The 18,518-nt window shown below is 42.1% G+C and overlaps 5 protein-coding genes across 5 annotated transcripts; 1 reads left to right on the top strand and 4 right to left on the bottom strand.

Annotated features, from left to right (window-relative positions):
* Position 1: 1 nt before the first annotated feature.
* Positions 2 to 3,314, bottom strand: I206_107017 (uncharacterized protein; the record flags this gene model as incomplete). Its single annotated transcript, XM_019157161.2, has 10 exons — positions 2 to 399; positions 471 to 842; positions 911 to 1,026; positions 1,081 to 1,183; positions 1,247 to 1,393; positions 1,469 to 1,790; positions 1,850 to 1,986; positions 2,052 to 2,273; positions 2,342 to 3,099; positions 3,205 to 3,314. 10 exons carry the CDS (start codon positions 3,312 to 3,314, stop codon positions 2 to 4), a joined length of 2,685 nt encoding a protein of 894 aa, XP_019009879.2.
* Positions 3,315 to 3,850: 536 nt separating this feature from the next.
* I206_107018 (uncharacterized protein) lies at positions 3,851 to 4,438 on the bottom strand (the record flags this gene model as incomplete). Its single annotated transcript, XM_019157160.1, has 3 exons — positions 3,851 to 3,927; positions 3,985 to 4,262; positions 4,320 to 4,438. 3 exons carry the CDS (start codon positions 4,436 to 4,438, stop codon positions 3,851 to 3,853), a joined length of 474 nt encoding a protein of 157 aa, XP_019009878.1.
* Positions 4,439 to 5,212: 774 nt separating this feature from the next.
* I206_107019 (uncharacterized protein) lies at positions 5,213 to 6,565 on the bottom strand (the record flags this gene model as incomplete). The annotated part of the gene is made up of 4 exons (XM_019157159.1): positions 5,213 to 6,022; positions 6,086 to 6,234; positions 6,314 to 6,439; positions 6,496 to 6,565. 4 exons carry the CDS (start codon positions 6,563 to 6,565, stop codon positions 5,213 to 5,215), a joined length of 1,155 nt encoding a protein of 384 aa, XP_019009877.1.
* Positions 6,566 to 6,953: 388 nt separating this feature from the next.
* On the top strand, positions 6,954 to 16,682 carry I206_107020 (uncharacterized protein; the record flags this gene model as incomplete). The annotated part of the gene is made up of 9 exons (XM_070203440.1): positions 6,954 to 7,200; positions 7,268 to 8,292; positions 8,341 to 9,930; positions 9,994 to 13,191; positions 13,302 to 13,924; positions 13,968 to 15,674; positions 15,767 to 16,094; positions 16,179 to 16,596; positions 16,663 to 16,682. 9 exons carry the CDS (start codon positions 6,954 to 6,956, stop codon positions 16,680 to 16,682), a joined length of 9,156 nt encoding a protein of 3,051 aa, XP_070059541.1.
* A 264-nt stretch (positions 16,683 to 16,946) lies between these two features.
* On the bottom strand, positions 16,947 to 18,452 carry I206_107021 (uncharacterized protein; the record flags this gene model as incomplete). The annotated part of the gene is made up of 9 exons (XM_019157157.1): positions 16,947 to 17,128; positions 17,277 to 17,528; positions 17,649 to 17,815; positions 17,880 to 17,995; positions 18,058 to 18,143; positions 18,202 to 18,216; positions 18,276 to 18,302; positions 18,369 to 18,384; positions 18,450 to 18,452. The coding sequence occupies 9 exons, from the start codon at positions 18,450 to 18,452 to the stop codon at positions 16,947 to 16,949; spliced, it is 864 nt and encodes a 287-aa protein (XP_019009875.1).
* Positions 18,453 to 18,518: the final 66 nt, after the last annotated feature.

Genomic DNA, 18,518 nt, shown 5'->3' on the forward strand with positions numbered 1-18,518 from the left:
ATCACCGTTTCCTCCGATTAAACTCTTTTTCCCAATTTCCTCCACATAGACAATTATTCTTGAAATTTGATTTCCATTTAATCCAAGGTGATTTTTCACCTATCATATTGATATTAAATAATGAAGGTAACTCTTCGGTAAATTCTTTACATCTTGAACATCTTATAGTTAAATTCAATTCTGAAAGTAATGGTAAATAAGAAATTGAATCAAATTTTGATTTAATTGATAAGTGAGATTGTTTAATAGATAAAAACAATTCAGATGAATTAGGTAATAATTCAATAAATTTAATTAAATTTTCTTCTTCATTATTATTATCTTTATCTTTAATTGATTTAATAGATAAATCAAATAAATTTTCATTTTTAAAAATTTCTTCTTTAAAATCTAATGAAACTAAATTTATGTATAAATCAGTTTTTAAAAATCCATATAAATGCAAATGAATAACGACAAATTGACTTTACCTTTTTCTAAATTTTTCCCCCAATTTATGATATCTAATCCTTCTTTATATGATATATCTTTAATCTTATCTCTTGCTACAATAGTTGACATTGCATCTCTTTTTAAGGTTTCATTTGAATTTTTATTTTCAGGTTGAAGAATTGGTTTATTTAAATTTTCTATAAAATTTATAAATTGATATAGTTGAGATAGAATTCTAATGACTATTCTACGTAATTTAGGATGAATTAAAATCAAACTTGATAATGGATGATTCAGATTAGGAGAAAGTTCCATCTGAATTTGTGCTCCAAGTAAAATAGATTCTCTCATTGAATTTGAAATGAAATCAATTGACCATTCTAAAATCCCTATAATTGGCCATATCGAATCTGTACGAGAGAAAACAGATCAGCTGATTCGGTTCAAGAAATATCTAATCGACTTCCAATGAACTCACCAAGATCAAAGGTGATTTTACCGTCTTTGAAGATTGCGCACTTGTCAATCACGTTCGTAGCCTCTTTGAGCCTCAGAATGTTACTTGCCAGCTCCAATCTCACATCGTTGGTGGAACTATTACGTACGAAATTAATTTAAGATTTTATCGATGAAAATGGGATATCTCACCTGAATAGGGCTACTTGCACTTTGAGTAACAAGTTCAATTCGTCAATCTCGCTTTCTTCAGCAGCAAAGGTATATATCTTATCACAGATATCGTGTATCATGTCTGAGTTGTCGTTGTCAGCTTCTTCATCGACATTCACAGGTACGATGTGCTGTCTCCACTCACTTTTGCGTTTTGCTACACCCGTTAAGCCTATTGTAGCTCGAATGACGTCTGACCAATCCATACCGTCCCTCTCTGCCAGTATGATGGAACTAGCTGCGTCGATCGCCAATGATGACTTTTCTCCGGATGCCGCCAAAGTAGGTTGGCCTGAATGTCGTATGTACCAATCGTCAACATTAAGCGAATCACACAGATTGAGCCTTAATCTCAATTAAAGCATACCTTCTAGCCTCGGGATTACCAGTAGAACGGGCGCCGCTTCTCTGCCTAAGACAGCCGCCAGACCGAGCTGGCCTCTCGCAGTTCCCTGACTAATCGCTAGATCCAATTCTACTTCTCCTCTTAGCTCGCCAAGATCTATCGGTTCTCCTATTGTAGTCCATTGATCTGCTTTAAGATCGAGGTGAGCCAAGGATAAGCCGGCAGGCTGCGATACGAGTGCCAAAGCTGTCGTCCTATCCGTCACAGCAAGGAGAGGATGCATAGCTATTATAGTTGTATCGATAGACGATACAAATTGTTGGAGTGGTCGGGGTACAGTTGACTTTCATACAGCAACAGGATCAGCCTCGCGCTGGTCAAGGGTATATATGGACAGCTTACCCAATCCCACGAAGTTGTCGTATCACCATTGCCAGAAGCTATTTCGTTGAACCCTTGAGCCGACTCGACTTCCCTCCTCTCGAACGAATGAACCTGTATCCTAGTCCGGCTTGTCGTTGGTGAATTTGACTGCTCAGCTGCAAAGGAACGGAGCGCAATCAGCTGAATTGTTCGGCGAAATACCGAAAAATGTACAACTCACAACAATCGTTGTAAATCAGAACTGCTCCCACTTTCTCCATTGGCTTCTCTTGCGCTTCGCCGTCAATCTGCATCCCATCGAGTTTTTCCTGCTTCACAACGTCTTTGCTGATTGGAACAAATGTGATGCCCTGCAGCTGCTCTGTATAGTCATCTTCACCTTTTACTGTAAAAGGTATCTTATTTACTCTCGGTAAAGTAGGCATTGGGGTCGTTTGGATATCTACACGAGGTGATGGCATAAAATCAATTGTCATGTCGTAATGAGGAGATTGTTTTTTCGAGACTTACAGTTTCTACCAAATTTGTCTTGGCCAGCTTCTATCCTCGTAATACCGACATCTACCTGATCTTCCCAACCCAGCCAAACACCTTTATCCGAAGGTACCAAACCTAGCCAACCTTTCCTTATCTGAAAACTGCCTGTCTGGGGAGGATTAGAGGCGCCGTTGACATGATATTTAGTATTGATGGGTGACGTGAGATAAGTCATTTGCCATGAGATTATATCACCAGTTCTTACTGGTGTCGGGTAGAAATATAGTATCGAAGATTGTAGTAAGACTAGAAAGGTCGGACCATTGGAAGAATCGTAATCGATGGGGGGATCTGGTCCAAGGGATTCTGATGTTCTATCGGATAAATTGAGCTTAGTTGGATAAAGGTGTAAAACTGACAATGGCTCGAAAGGGATGGAAAAGGTTGATGTCGGCATAGGATTTTGATTTAAGGGGGATAAGAGCGTTTCTGAAGTATAAATGGCAATTGTTCCTCCTTGCAGAGCTGTATCAACATTTCTGCCATTTAAGGTTGATTGCGAATTTAAATTTAGATCATTATTCGACGGTGGATTTGGGTGAAAGGTTATGATCCAGTCTCCATCAGAAGATAATGAAAGGCTCTGAGCTGGTGTCAAGATTGGAGGGGTACGTATAGGTACAGGGTGAGAAGACGAAAATATGGATGAAGTGAGATATCCCTGGGTTTTGGTAGAAGTTGAGGCCGGGTAAATTAATTGTGGACTAGTGTTATGTATCGTAGATCCAGGTCTAGAGTCAGAAATCAAATCAGCGCGGTTTACCTACATGCTTCGATTTGTCCTCATATCAAGCTGCAAAATGGATGTGCAGCTGTACAAAGAGGAATCGACATACCTGAAATTGAAGGAAGGCACTTCAGCAGCTAACCTTCTCATCCTCCTTAAGCCTTCTTTTGATGTCTCCGCAGGATGCTCTTCCATCTTGATCGAGGCGTCGCTTGTCATCACAATTATACGAAGAGGTTTTTTTCGCCAAGCGAATCATCTGATTGCAGAAAGCTAGACGTGAAAGTCAAGTCTGCAATCTCAAAGTATTATGTTTGTTTCGGTTAACTGGACTTGACCGAGATGACTTACTCGTAACGGAATCAAATAGTCAACTTTTCGCTCCGAAAGACTAAATGCTGATTTATCTAGCCATGCATGAATGCAATGCATGTTCCTGTTATGCATTGCAAGTATGCTCTTGTTTCATATAAGATGGATCTTAAGACATGTTGAAATGTCGAGTGGTCTGCTGTGACGAACACCGTGCTCACTTGCAGAAACGATGGTGGACAGAGAACCAAAATGTGGCGGTTCATTCATGGCAAGGCGATCGTGTCAAGATGCAACAGTAATCCGTGCATATGCAAATACTGCAGGGACCAATAGCGGTAGAAAGTAAGGGAGCAGATCGATTTATATACTCGAACGCTCAATAGGAAACAGTATGAAATAGCTTTGCCTGACTTGTATAATACAGTATCTGCACATCAAGCTTACGAAAATTTCGCGGCAATCTTCTTCTCTTCATGTGACAAAGCGAGACTGATCTCGTCTTTGAGCCGTTCACACACTGTGGTAGATCTTCAGCTTCCAAGTCAGGAGATATCTCATGCAAAATATCACTTACATGCAGCGTACGATGGCGTGACGTTTTCACTGGATGGATATCGATGGCTTAGGAATTCTGCGGTTACTTGGGGTGGATGGTGATCTTTTTGGTGGATGCAAGAGACAGAATCGGGAGTTTCACGAGAAATGTATACTGCTTTTTCTGGAAGATCTTCATCTTGAGAGCTATGTCTAGTATCTTTACAAAAAAATTCGAGATAAATCTTAGCCTTTTTGTCCCAGTCTGCACAAGAACGACAATCGATGAGATCTTCCAACGGGTATCCCGCTCCACACCTGGAAAAGCTTATCAGAACGGAAAACTTGTTGCGTTTGATGGGTAGTATCTCTCACCTGCGGGAACGCCAGTCATTTTTCGTTACTGGTGCTTTACTCGAACCTTTTGTCGCTGAAGGTTGCGTTGAGATTGTTTTGGAGGAACGAGATTCTTTTCTCTCTGAGGATTGAGGCATTTTGAACGCGTTGTTTGCAGTTTTAACAAAACTGATGTATCGTACTTGGATGAGTCAATCAAAGATATAGTACAAAGTACTGTCTTGCTTATATACGCCTCAAAAACCGACCAGGGCAGTACAAGTCATATTGGCCCATTGTTCTGAGTCGAGTCATAAGCTGAGTCATAAGCTGAAAGGATCAAACACCGCTTAGCAGCAACTAAATCGTCATGCAGCATCATCGTGAGCTTGAGATGGAATCGAAATTTGCAAATAGACGATCCCTCCTTTTGACAACCTTTCATGATGAAGAAGGTACTCCCTCGCTTACTATCCATATTCTATATGATGAGGTCCAGGCCACTAAATACCTCATTTAACGAAGCAGCGTATTTACAATACGTCACATTCTTGTGTCACTCCTTTGAGGTGCTTGGAGAAGGAAGGCAAATGTTCATTGTGTCGCATAATTAGCCTGCCGATTCCTTGCACGAGTAAGAGCAAGGCCGCAACGAGCGTCCCGCTTTGTCAAGATGTTTTGGCACTGCATGATCGAGTGCACTCAGGTGTTCCTCGAGAAGGCGACAGGTTCGGTGAGGGCTATGCTCTCATGCACGAACTCATCCTTGTTGAATCGTCTCGAAGGCACCTGGAGCACGGCGAATGCGTAAAATAATGGCATGGCATTCTATGGATAATGGCTATCATCTACAATTACGTCTAATGGATACATATGATTACAGTATTATTGCTCAGAAACCAAGAGCTAAGATGGTTGTCAAGAACTACGCTCTACTCCCCATTAGGATCTATAGCTTCAGCATCAGGTTCATCCACAATAGCTTCTTCAGGCGGTCTTTCACTAGTCTCAAACCCTAATACACTTTCTCTGAATTCTTGAGGCGTTTGAGATGGACCATCATTTTCGATATGTTCTTCATGCGCTTTCTCCAATAAACCATTTTGATGATGATTTAGATCTCTTATTTTATTAGACTCAGCCAATTGATCAGCTTCAAATGCAGCTCCAGCTTCTAATTCTTCTATAGTTAAACTTGATTTCCTTGATCTATCCCCTGTTCCAGAAGGTGAATCTTTCGGTTCTTCTTCAGGTATAATTTCATGTTGAGGTAACGGTATTTTAGTATCTTCTGAAATATTCAATAATTCCCTTAAAGCTTTGTTTTCTTCTTCTAATCGTTGTATTTCCATTTCTCTTTCTAATGACCAATCTGATTGTCCTTCAGTACCATTATATCCACCATTTTCACCCGGTATGAATCCTGGAAAATGTACTGGCTTATTAGGTGCTTTTGGGAAAGCTTTATTGTTGGATATTATCGATTTTGGAGATGATGAAACTTCTGAATCTTCTTTCCCGTTTATAAGGTTCAATAGACCTGGCAAACTCGACAAATCGGCGTCGGTATCCTCTCCTCCCATTGACCGTAGAGCCGTGCGTAGTAAAGTTGATAATCGATTGAGCAAGAGTGAAAGGGAGGTAGAATCGTGAAGTTGAGCGGAAGAATGGGCGGTTTGGAGAGTTTGAAGGAGAGATGTATAGTAAGAATGTAATGAGAGATCATGTTGTTGTGACGAATGCTATGAGTAGATTGGAATGAACCTTCATGTTTCACACCACGATGCACGCCATTTTGAACTTACTGCTATACCCCTAAACTTCCCCATTACCGTCTCCAACGTTTGTTCGTACTCCTTTAGTAGTGCATTCAATTGCTTATTCTCATGCTGCAGTTGTTGGTTCTCCATTACTAGATGAGAAGAGAAAGCTTCAAGCTCCGTTTGGAATTCCTCTGTGTAACCATACGATATTCAGCTCTTCATCATAACCCGTCTGAGGTAGGCTAACATCCTCGCTGGTATCGGACTCACCATTCGATATATCCAGGTTGAACCGCCTCAGTGGAAATCCTGTACCCACATGAGCAGCTTGACCTTTCACATTATCAGATCTTGATTTTAACTGTGTTACTAAAGCTCTATTGTTCGCCAGTTGTTCTACCCATACATAGTGAATTAGCACATTCACTAAGTGAGTTCGGAGATCAACTAACCTGATAATTCCCCTACCAAGCCCCATAACCGAGATAGCTCGTCTTCTATATCCATCATTGACCGAGCCATCTTGAGTATTTGAGCTGTTCCCAGATTTACTAACGATACAAGTCCAGCTCTTTTTGTCTCTGTTTAACATTCTATTATCATTAAATTGGGATATGATAACTCGCATTGACCACCGGTTGACTGGATGCAACGGAATCAAATCTCACCCAGTACATCACGTCAACCGGATAAAAGTAATCACCGAAAGGTTCACTCTTCAACATTACATTATTACTTTTCTTCCTTCTTCGTCTCATCACAATAGAAAGCAGAATACTTATAGTGTAGTCGTGGAGCTTGTGGACCGATCCCATAAGCGCTCTCCGCTCCTCGATCTCCTCTCCATCTACCTCGCCTGATTTCCGGGCCCAAGATTCCAGCTCATTCCCCTCTCAATGTCGCCTCCACAATGAATTCCGTACAAGGTCTGCAAAGTGCTCTGTCACTTATCGCCTCCGACAAGATCAAGGACCGAGTTGAAGGTGTAAGAAATGTTAGAGATATTCTTGGTAACCGAGAAAATCTCAACGCTTTCGGAGATGCAGCTAGAGGCGAAGGGGGTGCAGCATGGGTATCGTTCTATCAATGCTTATTTGAGACAATGACCAAGGAGAAGAAGCTTGCAGTCAAAGCTGTAGCGAAAGATGGTGCTACCAGTGAGCTTCACGAGGTCGAATTTAACTGGATCTCTCATGCAAACAGAGGACTGATTCTCCTTGACAGCCGCAGCCGATAAGCGGTTGGCTGATGTCATCTCCTTGATTCGATGGACGGCAGAAAGAACGGTTCATATGATTTCAAAAAAGCCTTTCCTCGTCATCTTCAATCACTTGACAAGCTCACTGGTTTTCTCTGGTCAGATCTTCCCTCCGGCAGCATTGGATTACGCGAAAGCTTTACGAGCCCTTATAAGTTATCCTCCGCACCTGGAAAGCTTAGATGCCGGTAGCTGGAAGATTTTGATGAACATCTGTTGGTCAGCTGTACTTGGAGACGAAGTGACGATAGACAATGAATGGGAGGAAGAAGAGATCGAAGTTGACCTTGTAAATGGCAATGGAATGGACGTAGATGATTTTGGACAAACTCAGGCTGACATCACCTCTTGGAAGTCCGGTAAACCACTTATATCTCAACTCAATATCGAATTTCTCACTCTCGTTCCAATACTTCTATCTTCCTCAGCAGCACCCATACTACCACCTCAGCCTACCAAAGAAGCACCACAAATATCGTCCGAAAGACCAGGATACATACTTCTGCTCAAGATTCTTCGCTTTCTCAAACAATATGCTATTGAGACTTCAGCTGATTTATCGGTTCTACGCTCCCTCAATATCCTTTTGGCTGAATTAGAGCTAAACTGCAGAGACGATTTCCTATCGGCCGGGCTGCAATTATTTCCTCATCTAGTCTCGTTGTGGTCGACCAGGAACAAAGCTCTCCGTGAGCAAATCGTGATTGCTCTCAGGACCCTACTGCCATACATAACGCATAAAACGCTTGTGGACAGCAGCAAAGCATCCGAGATCCGAAGTACCTTTGAGAGACTCATGGACGGGTTGTCAAAGGAGACTATTGATAGGAAAGGGATACATCCTGTCGATATAGACTTCTTAAGGTTTAAATGCGTGGATCCTAGTAATGCAATATTCGAACTGAAAGGGATCGGAGCGGGATTCGAGTTCAACCATGAAAATGCCATGATCTGGGCCATCCTAGAACTCTACGCGGATACAGCTGTATATGTGAGAGAGAACTATTTCGTGCTTCAACCGAGCTGACTCCGATGGTAGCTGTACGAATCGCAATATACCTCATACCCAGCAACGCCCAGCCGCGAAGGTGGCCCTTCTAAACGTCGGCGGGTGGAAAACAGCATCAACTCACTGATTCTCGCCATGCGCTCCGGCACTGTCAAAAACCGACTGTTAGCTTTGCAGTGTATAATCTTCATCTGTAACAAAGATCTACACAAAATTCACGATGAGGCGGCGATTGAGATCAGGAGGACGATGGTTGAATTACTCGACGAAGATGCTGAAAAATTGCAGACATGGGCTTTCATCGGTCTATCCATATTCGTACAGGTCTCTCATGAACGAGAAGATGGTGATCCGCTCGATGCTAGTGACACCTCAAAATCACCATCGGCTCGCCCATTCAGCAGAACATCAGTGGAAGATGATTGGAAGACAGTCTGGGGTCATGCTATTCGGAAGTCGACATTCCCTGGAGTTTGCAGAGCAGCATGCCATGCTGCATGTGTACTTTTTAGGCTGAACAAGCTGGACTCAGCTTACGTGATCAGAGATATACACACCTTTTTGGAGAATATCGAAATCCAAGGTCCTGTTTTCGCCTACGATTCGATCTGCGCGCTGTTAGCGCTCGTTCTGGATGCAGCTAAATCGAGCGTACACCTTTTCTCGCTTGAGCTGGAGAATAAGGTTATGAGCTGGCTAGAAAAGACAGGTTTGGTAAACGGTCCCCGAGGTATCGCGAGGATGGAACAACAGATACCATCAGACGTGCTTCGATTGTTGGCGTCAATCTCAAGATTCGAATACTTTCCCTTGATGGAGTTGACGAGCGAAGAAGTTTTGCCGGATTGTGCAATCGTCGATAGAGTACTAGAGGAAAGAAAAACAAAGCCTCTTCGAAATTTCTTATTGTTTGGCAGTTTCCCAACGGACAACTGTCAGCGGTCTAACCCTTCGAATGAGCAATCTCAAACCATAGCGAGATCCCCGTCAGGTGAAGCCCTCAGTTATCTCGAGGGCCGACCGCGGATTATGTCGAGCTTCCTGACCTCGACATTGCACGCCCGGTCCTTAGAGTGGGAAAATATAAAAGAAGGGGCGGTAGACGCGGAAAAGGTAAGACGATCACTGGACCTGATAGTCATTGCACTCTCGTACCAAGCAACAGTACAATTGAACGGCAAGTTACCCGACGCCGATTGTGTGCATTCTGCTACTCGACTGTTGGCAGCCGTACAGCCTTCATTGCTTTCGAATGCCTCTGGTATACCAGGCCAGCACCTAATATGGAGAGGCTTTGAGCCTCTTATCCATTCCCCCGTATCCCGCGACTCCGACTGGCCACTACTCATACAGCCTGATCTTCAATCCGGTATAAGACAAGACCTCCTGCCAACATCGCATGATCAAGACCGACGGGCGGAACTTACTGCTATGCTCACCTCCAACGGGGCATCGCACCCTTCAGCCTCTGGTCCGACTCAGTCGCTCAACATCCCTAGTCAGATGCCACCAAGTGCTAGCTTCGGTGTGCCGCCGACACCTGTTACGTCAAATACCCCGATTCCCTCCAAGGTAGTCACACCACAAAGACTCATCAACAGGATATGGCTTCTACCTACTGTCAGTCCAGTCCAGTGGTCAAATGACACATAGTAACGCTAAGCTAATCTGAGTACGAAACAGGTGTCGGCAGCTTTCAAGGACATTCTGCTCCTCTGCTTGCAAGTTGTGAGCAATCTGAAATCTCCTGCAACCAACAGTGGGGGAAAACCTCAGGTTGTCGAACAAATCGACGATGATGATTTCGGCGAGATTCGCAATGCCGAGACGGACGCTATGCCCTTATCTAAGGAAGCTTTGGAATGTCAACGCACATCAGCATCATTGCTCAACACAGCCATAGGTTTACGTTTGAAGGGATTCATGCTTATAACAAATCTTCAGCGACCGTATAAGGACCCTCAGCTGGTCAATACTCTACTTTTAGCGGAAGGATCGAGGTTCATCGAAATAGGTCAAGCCCTATGTGAAGCAGTCAATAATAAATGGCTCAGGCTCGATCCTAATGCTATTGAAGCGATCATGGACGTCTTAGAAGAGATGCTTAGATCGTATGCATATCTCAGGGACACAGCTCATCTTAGTCTGTGTCTTGAATTTGTTAGATGCTCGTTACCCAGTTGGATCGAACATAACGGCCTCAGAGTTGATTTGAAAGAAAGAGCTATATATCTCATGTGCTTTTGCGCTGCGAGAATCGATAAAGGCACTATATCCGCGTGGAAGGTAAAGTTGGACCTTCTCAAACTCCTGGATATGTTCCTTGGTCACGAGAAAGCGAGCGATCTATGGACGCAAGGAATGAGAGACCACCTCGACTTGGACTATGAGGAGGATCAAGGGAAATCTAGTCCCCTTGCATACTTAGCCGGATCATTATTGGATGTCGATGCACGAGTCCGACTCAGAGCAGCAACTTCAGCTTCATCAGTCTTTTACAGACCCATCTTGCCGATCGATCTACACGCCGATTTCTACTTTTCTACTCTCGCCAGACAACCTGGTGACGACAAACATTTCGACTCCTTTGTCTCGCACACTTTGTGGAAACTCAACTGCTGTATAGCAACTGCGCAGCAACGATCTGCGGCTGTCTTCCACCTTTACGAAATCCCCGGTGTAACCTCAGCTTATAATGGGCATCTGCAGTCCGGGTTGGAAGCAGTTGCCAAACGACTAGGACTGTCATCAATCTCGCAACTATATCTGCCATATGCAATCATCGTCATACGTAGTCAACTCCTCGAAGGTCAACTTGCTATGCGAGTCCCGCACAGATTATACGGATTCCCAACGAGAAAAGCGTATTCGCACGCGTGTCTTCAACGAGTCGGCCCTTTTATGCTATCGGAAGGACATATCGATTTCTATACTTCGGCTTGTGAAGCTGCCGGTATAGAAGTCGAACAAGGGATCGAACAAGCATTTCCTGCTGCAACTGCTATATCCTTCTCTCAAGCTTTCGTGGTCGATGCCAAACAGCCCGTCAAAGAAGCTATGGAAAAACTTGCTAGTCTACCTGGAATCGATAATAAAAAGGCGTTGCTCAAGAGATTGGACCTTTCAATTGATACTATCGCTGCTCATTTATGGGAATTGCTTGATCTGCAAACGGATGAAGAAGGAATGGCAACTGTATTGAACGATATAACGGGAGATGAAGCGGCTGGATCTCTCTGGTCGATGTTGATTGGCAATGACAACACAACCCATGGTATTACAGCGATAGACCCCTTTGCTCCGGCAAAGAACGTCATTGCAGCATATCAACACATCAGGAAACAACATTCCACGTTATCGCCCGCTAAGATGGTTTTCAGTGCGATTTTGAGACTCACTAGCAAAATCAACAATGTTTTTCTCGTCAATGAGCAGCTCAGGTTCCTGAAATCCCTGTCGCTGCTGATTATCTTGCATCAAGATGAATTTCGAAATCCTGATATACTTCAAGTGTTCCTTAGGGAAATGTTGGCCATCCTGCCTCAGCCCGATATTTGCGGAATGGTGATCTCAATGGTAGAATGGGGATTTCGACAACTGGATTCATTGTATGGGCCAATACCTGAACTGATACAGTTGTTCATCCAGCTTGGCTCTGCTCGAGCCGCCTTGCACAAGGCAGGTGGACCAACGATTGGAGCTAGACTGGATGATTGGATAGTTGAGAACGCAAAGATCTGGTTCTCGTCCGAGAATACTCGCATAGCTCTCGAGTCTGCTCTTGCTTTGTGGCCTGAGACCCTCAGATCCAGATTGATGGACTCTTACTCGCCATTATTCACTGATTTGGTCAATCTCAGCGAAAGTGGGACAGTTAAAAATGCAGGCGAGCTATGTAAACAATACCTGCAGATTATCAGGACTAAAACTCGATCAGAGGCGATTCCCACCTTCACACAATCGTTATTCTGGCATCTTAAGGGAAAGGTATTCGACAATTCAGATGTGGAGGGAATTACCGCCTTTTTAGAGATAATTCATCTTGCAAATGGTCAAATCCGCGCTCCGCCACTCGACTCGATGGTACTTTTTTCCAACTACACCACAAGTTATTTAAACATCAGTACCTCCAAACAAGATAAAGATCCCGAAGGCGCTCTGCGAGCCTCGGTCGTTAAAGAGGTCGTCAGATTGCTTGGTGATGCACGACATCAAATCCGAGCCATAGCTTTTGAGGTATTACAGGGAATGCTACCAATGATCGGCGATTTGATGTCTAGTTCGATTTTGCCGCCCGACGTCAAGCAGATTTTACAGTTTCTTACACCCAACACTGCCACAAATGGCCAGACTGAACCGAAAGTCCTGGACACAAGTGTCAATACTATTGGATGGATCAAACACACCAGATCTACGGATTCATGGACAACGGAATTAGCGGAACTTCTCTGTGAAGTGGTCTCGGCAGACGACCCATTTTACATTTCGCTTCGACCACTCTTCTCATCAAAAGATGTATCACTCAGATCTTTCCTTCCCCACATCATTCAAGCCACATTGACCTGCGGAGCAGCTCAGCATACCGACATTACCTTGAATCGATCGAAGATTCTGTCAGATCATTTCACGATGGTGATTCAGTACCCTGCGGCGAGTCTAGACGTGATTCATACCATCATCGACACCATTCTGCATTTGCGGCATTTTCAACCCCATTATCGGAAGGGCGAATTGGGATATAACGCTTGGCTCGAAATTGATTATGTCTTAGTCAGTGAAGCTGCGGTGAAGATTGGAGCCTATGCTACGGCCATGATGTTTCTGGAATTAGCCAGAGATCAGGGTGACGGCATACGAGATGGAGACACGAGGATACAGAAAGTAAGTCTTTACCCGTGATTAGCTGTCATTTCAGCCTTCCATCTAAGGTGATACAGTTAGCCTGCGAGATCTAATTAAAGTGATGGTAGCTGATGAGTCTTTTGTTCCAGATAATGTACGGGATTTACAGCAACGTTGAGGATCCCGATGGTTTCTATGGTATTGAGAATCATGACGTCCGAGATGCTTTACTCCGAAGGCTGGAACATGAAGGTGAATCGCAAAGAGCTTTTGCATGGAATGGAGCTTCTATCGAGGCTTCTCCGTCCGTAACGAAATCCAATACCTTCTTACCAGCGCTGCATAATCTACATAACTTCGGATTCAACAAATTAGCAAATTCAATGAGCTCGCAAACTCGTAAGGAAGGCAGTGGCACAGAAGAAGATCCATTCTTCCATGAATTGGCTTGGAGAACAGGAAATTGGGACTTGCCTTTGAATAGCACTTTATCCGAAACTCCTCAAGGAAATCTATATTCGGCTTTGAGAGCCATTCATAGCAATCGAGATCAGGAGGCTGCCTTACGAATTGTCCAATCCTCAATCAAAGTTGAAATGAGTAAATTGAACGGTTTGGGAATGGAGATGATGGCTCAGATCAAGAAAACTACGGTCAACCTTCTGTGTCTTCGAGAAGCAGCGAATTGGCTTGACGGAGGATTCCAAGAGAAGCTCGACAAACCGCTAAATGGAGATGTAGGTGGATTTGGTGATGTGAGCAACTCTTTCGAGTGAGTTACGCTTTACTCTGTTTCGATGTATTGCTTAATCCAGGCATAGCTTTACCGACGCTGAACGACTCATCGCGACACGACTTTCCCTTCTTCGATCCGGTCGACAACGAGAGGAGCAGAATATGCTTGGTGATATGCTTAGTCCTAAAGCTGAATTACTAGTCTCGTTAGAAAAGAAATGTCATTTACGTTTAGCTGAATTGGCCAAAGAGGATGATAACATTCAAGCTTCTGTCAATGCAATCACCGCAGTCCAGCAATTAGAAATGGGTAGAACTGCATCGGACGAAGCTCAAGATGCTTTCAGTCATGTACTTTGGGCTCAACACGAACATGGTCTGGCTATTCAACACGCACAAGATCTCACAGAAGAAGTGAAGTCTAAGAAACCTGCTGATCCCGGACGATTGGCTGTATTATATGGTAGAATCGCTCACTGGACGGATTTAGCAAAATTGAAAGCGGCCAGTGATGTAAGACAAACTTTCGAAACAGCTTATGGTTTGGCTAGTAAAGCACGAATTGGTCATGAAGACCTGGCTAGAATATGTCACGAGTACGCCACTTTCGCGGACAATCATTATTATAACTTGTCAAAGTCATCTGAGCTCGAGCGTTTGAGATCATACCAAGAGAGAAAAATACAAGATTACAATTTGTCGACTACCCAAAAGCCTTCTAGAAGGGAAAGTACTTCAAGATCTAGCAAAGCCGGACTTGAGGCTGAAGAAGACGAAAGAGCTATTCGTGCGATGGAGAATGAGCGTTTAACGTATATCGTTTTGGCTCTGAGGATGTATGCTAAAGCTTTGACATTCTCCAACACTTACGACGATAGTATCACGCAATTGGTCTCTCTTTGGCTTCAACATGATGATCAAGAAGATGTCAATAAAAGCTTTTCGGTATACTTGGCTCCTATTCCAACTTATAAATTCATCTTCCTTGGTCCTCAGCTAGCTGCAAGATTATATCGACCGCCGATACCTACGACTTTCAATCAGAACCTCAATGGATTATTACTCAGAATTAGTAAAGATCACCCATTTCATATCCTATATCAAGTCATCACTCTCGCACACGGCGTGTCCCCTCCCTCGTCTGCTAAACGCAAATCAATAGCCGCTGAAGATCAAGGACGAGGGCCTGCTGCACTAGAAATCCTCTCTCAATTAGCTTCGATGCCAGCAGAAAGTTTACCCAACAAAGCTTCGAAACAAATGAAAGTCTTCGTCGGTGCTAGTGTATCTTGGTCAAAATACAAAGAAACATCACAATTAACAGATAGTTTAGGTGAACAAGTTAAAAAACCTAAAGCTGGATCTTCACATAATTTACCTACCAATTGTCCACTTAAAAACCTCTCTTTACAAATCCCAATTGCTACTTATTCTTTACCATTGGATCTAACTTGTCAATATAAGAATATCCCAACTTTAAATAGGTATAGAACAAGATATATGATAGCTGGTGGTGTACATCGACCTAGAATCATGCAATGTCAAGATTCTAATGGGAAACAACATCAACAACTTTTTAAAGCTGAAGATGAAGTTAGACAAGATGCAGTTATGGAACAAGTCTTCACAATGACCAATGATTTACTTTCAAGAGATCGTCAAGCGAAAATCAAAAATCTAAAATTTAGAACTTATAACGTTGTTCCTCTTCCTGATCGAACGGGGATTATTGAATTTGTAGAAGGTACGAGAGGGATTGGGGATTGGTTGAAACCTGCTCATTTGAAGTGAGTTCTTCAACATTACGAAATACTCCATTATGTCTTTTTGATTGTGAGGTAGGAAGAGAATACGAACTAATTGTTATTCTCGATCACAGGTATAGGAATGGTCTAGATATTTCGCCATCCGAATTTCAATCCAAGATGGCTGCGATTCAAGATCGTGATTATAAATCACCTGAATTGCCTAAGAAATACAACGAATGTATGAAAAAATTTAAACCTGTTCTCCGACATTTCTTCGTTGAAAAACATAAAGATCCAATGGCATGGTTTACAATGCGTTTGAATTATTCTAGATCAGTAGCTGTTACTTCAATAGTAGGGTGGATGGTCGGTTTAGGTGATAGACATTGTTCAAATATTTTAATTGATCAAAGTACGGGAGAACTAGTTCATATTGATTTTGGAATTGTCTTTGAGGATGTGAGTATTTAATTTCAACTTTGATAGAGTTTTTCTTCTTATAACGAAAATAATTTGCTAATGAGATGATATATATATATATAGGGAAGAAAATTAAGAATACCTGAAAAAGTTCCATTTAGATTAACAAATGATTTAATTGATGGATTAGGTATAAATGGAATTCAAGGTACATTTAAAAAATGTTCAGAAAATACTTTAAGAGTAATTAGAAATAAATCAAATTTAATTTTAACAATTTTAGAAGTTTTTAAAAATGATCCTTTATACGCATGGGCAGGTGATCCAGATAAATTAATTAGAGCACAAGGTGGTGGTGGTGGTGGAGGTGGAAAAAAAATGGAAGATTTATTATTAAATAATGCAAATGTAAAAGAAAAAGCTGATAGAATTTTAAATAAAATTAAAAATAAATTAAGTAGTGAATTATCAATTGAATATACTGTTAATATGTTAATTCAAGAATCAAGAGATATTAATAATCTTTCTACAATTTATCATGGTATGTTTACTCTTTTAAATGATTTGAAAGAAAGAAAAGAAATTTGACTAATTTCTGATTAAATAGGTTGGGCACCATGGTTTTGAATAATCGTAATTGGGTTGATCGTAATTGGTTTAGAAATGTTATCCTTCTTATGGAGTTGGTTTGCCTTTTTTACTTATTGTAGCATAAAAATATATCCAGCATGTCATGTATATAATCTGTCTTACCAACTTAGAGGACTCACAACGTCACAATGAAAGATCAGCAGTTATATTTCGGACGAACTATTCACGTTGTTTGTGTATACAGTATACATAATGCAAGTGATTTTGCTTAAACAAATTTCATGCTAATCTTAAGACTATCTATGTAGAAATAGCTACATTACCACCACCTCCACCACCTGTACCTTCCATAGCTCCAACAGCATCCTCTTCCGTACCTCCTAATTCTAAATCACGAAGTAATCCGTCTAATTCTGATGGTTTGTATATTTTTGATAAAGGTTGTTTATTTGTTGGATGCAGTGTCATAGTTGCGAATTCCACTACGATTTGAAAGAATGGGATTAGTCAGGTCCAATCTGCTTGTCATCAAGAGCGAATATAGTATATCGTATACTCAAACACAATTTCAAGTAGATCATTTATACTATATTTGCGACTCTAAACCAAATGAATCACGCTCGCACTCACACTTTTCACTACTCAATTTAGTACTATCCATAGTCTTACTCATAACTTTCAAACATAAACTCTTCGCTTCTTCTAATGTTAAATCTTCTTTATAATCTTGCTTCAATAAACTAGTTGCTGAAGAATGATTTGATCCTATACAAGTAGCTTTCCATCCTGAATAATTACCTGACGGATCAGATTGATATAATTGGAAACCATAAAGTGGATCCCATCCCATGTAAAGTAAAGCAACACCGAATGGACGAAGACCTAAAAGAAATCACCTGTTAGCGATTCACCCATGTTGTCACCATTATTGGAAAATGTGAGGTATGCAATTGAACCATTGAAGTCTTTTAGCAAAATTTCCTGCCCAAAAACACTACTCACCTCCGAACTGTGTGTAACCTTGTTTCATATCACATAACCTCTGAACCAACATTTCGACTGGAATATCTTCATCATATGTAAAAAGATGTTTTTGTGCACTATTACGAGCGAAATTGACCAATGAATTGGCATCGGATGTAATACCTGCTAAACCAGCTAAAATATTGCTACGTTCCACTGTATATCAGCTTGATGCCTCGAGATAGGGCGGTGAGGATAAGCTGGACCCACTTGTTCAACAAGAAGATCTTCTCTCCTCCTCCTCCCATCCAAGCTTCCGTACCTTCTCCTCCCATACCTTCTCCACCAGGTGCTAAGGATAAATCCAGTAATTTACCAGTGACTTTCTGTCATACCAATCAATCCTATCAGCTTTACATCGAATACAGTGAGCTTTTGAGTAGCTGACCTTTTCAGCAGCCATCGCTATTCCTTCTTTCGATAATACTGCTAAGACTGTACCTGCATGTGAAATGGCCTCCATAGCGTACTCGACTACAATATGATCAGCTAATGACATCGCACAAACATAGGCCGACAAGTGCTAGCTTACCCTGAAACAGTCGGCCTGTGGGCAAAAAAACGTTAGCTGTTGATCCTATGATGTGTTGCAAACGGACAGCTCACCTTCCGGCGAGAAGATTGTTGTTCTACCTATATTGTGAAACAGTTGTTAGTAAATTTGTCAGATGAATTTATCTATCACAGTTGAAGACGTACTATCGTATCGTCGGGCCTAACGTCGAACAATGTCAGCTTTGTAGCAAGCAGCAGGTTTTCATGAGTCACAAGCTGACTTACCATTGTTATTGTTATTTGTCTTGGCTGTTCGAATTCTTGAGAGAGTGAAGAATACCTTTGATATGTTCA

This window comes from Kwoniella pini, chromosome 10 (assembly GCF_000512605.2).
Source record: "Kwoniella pini CBS 10737 chromosome 10, complete sequence".
NCBI lineage: Eukaryota > Fungi > Basidiomycota > Tremellomycetes > Tremellales > Cryptococcaceae > Kwoniella > Kwoniella pini.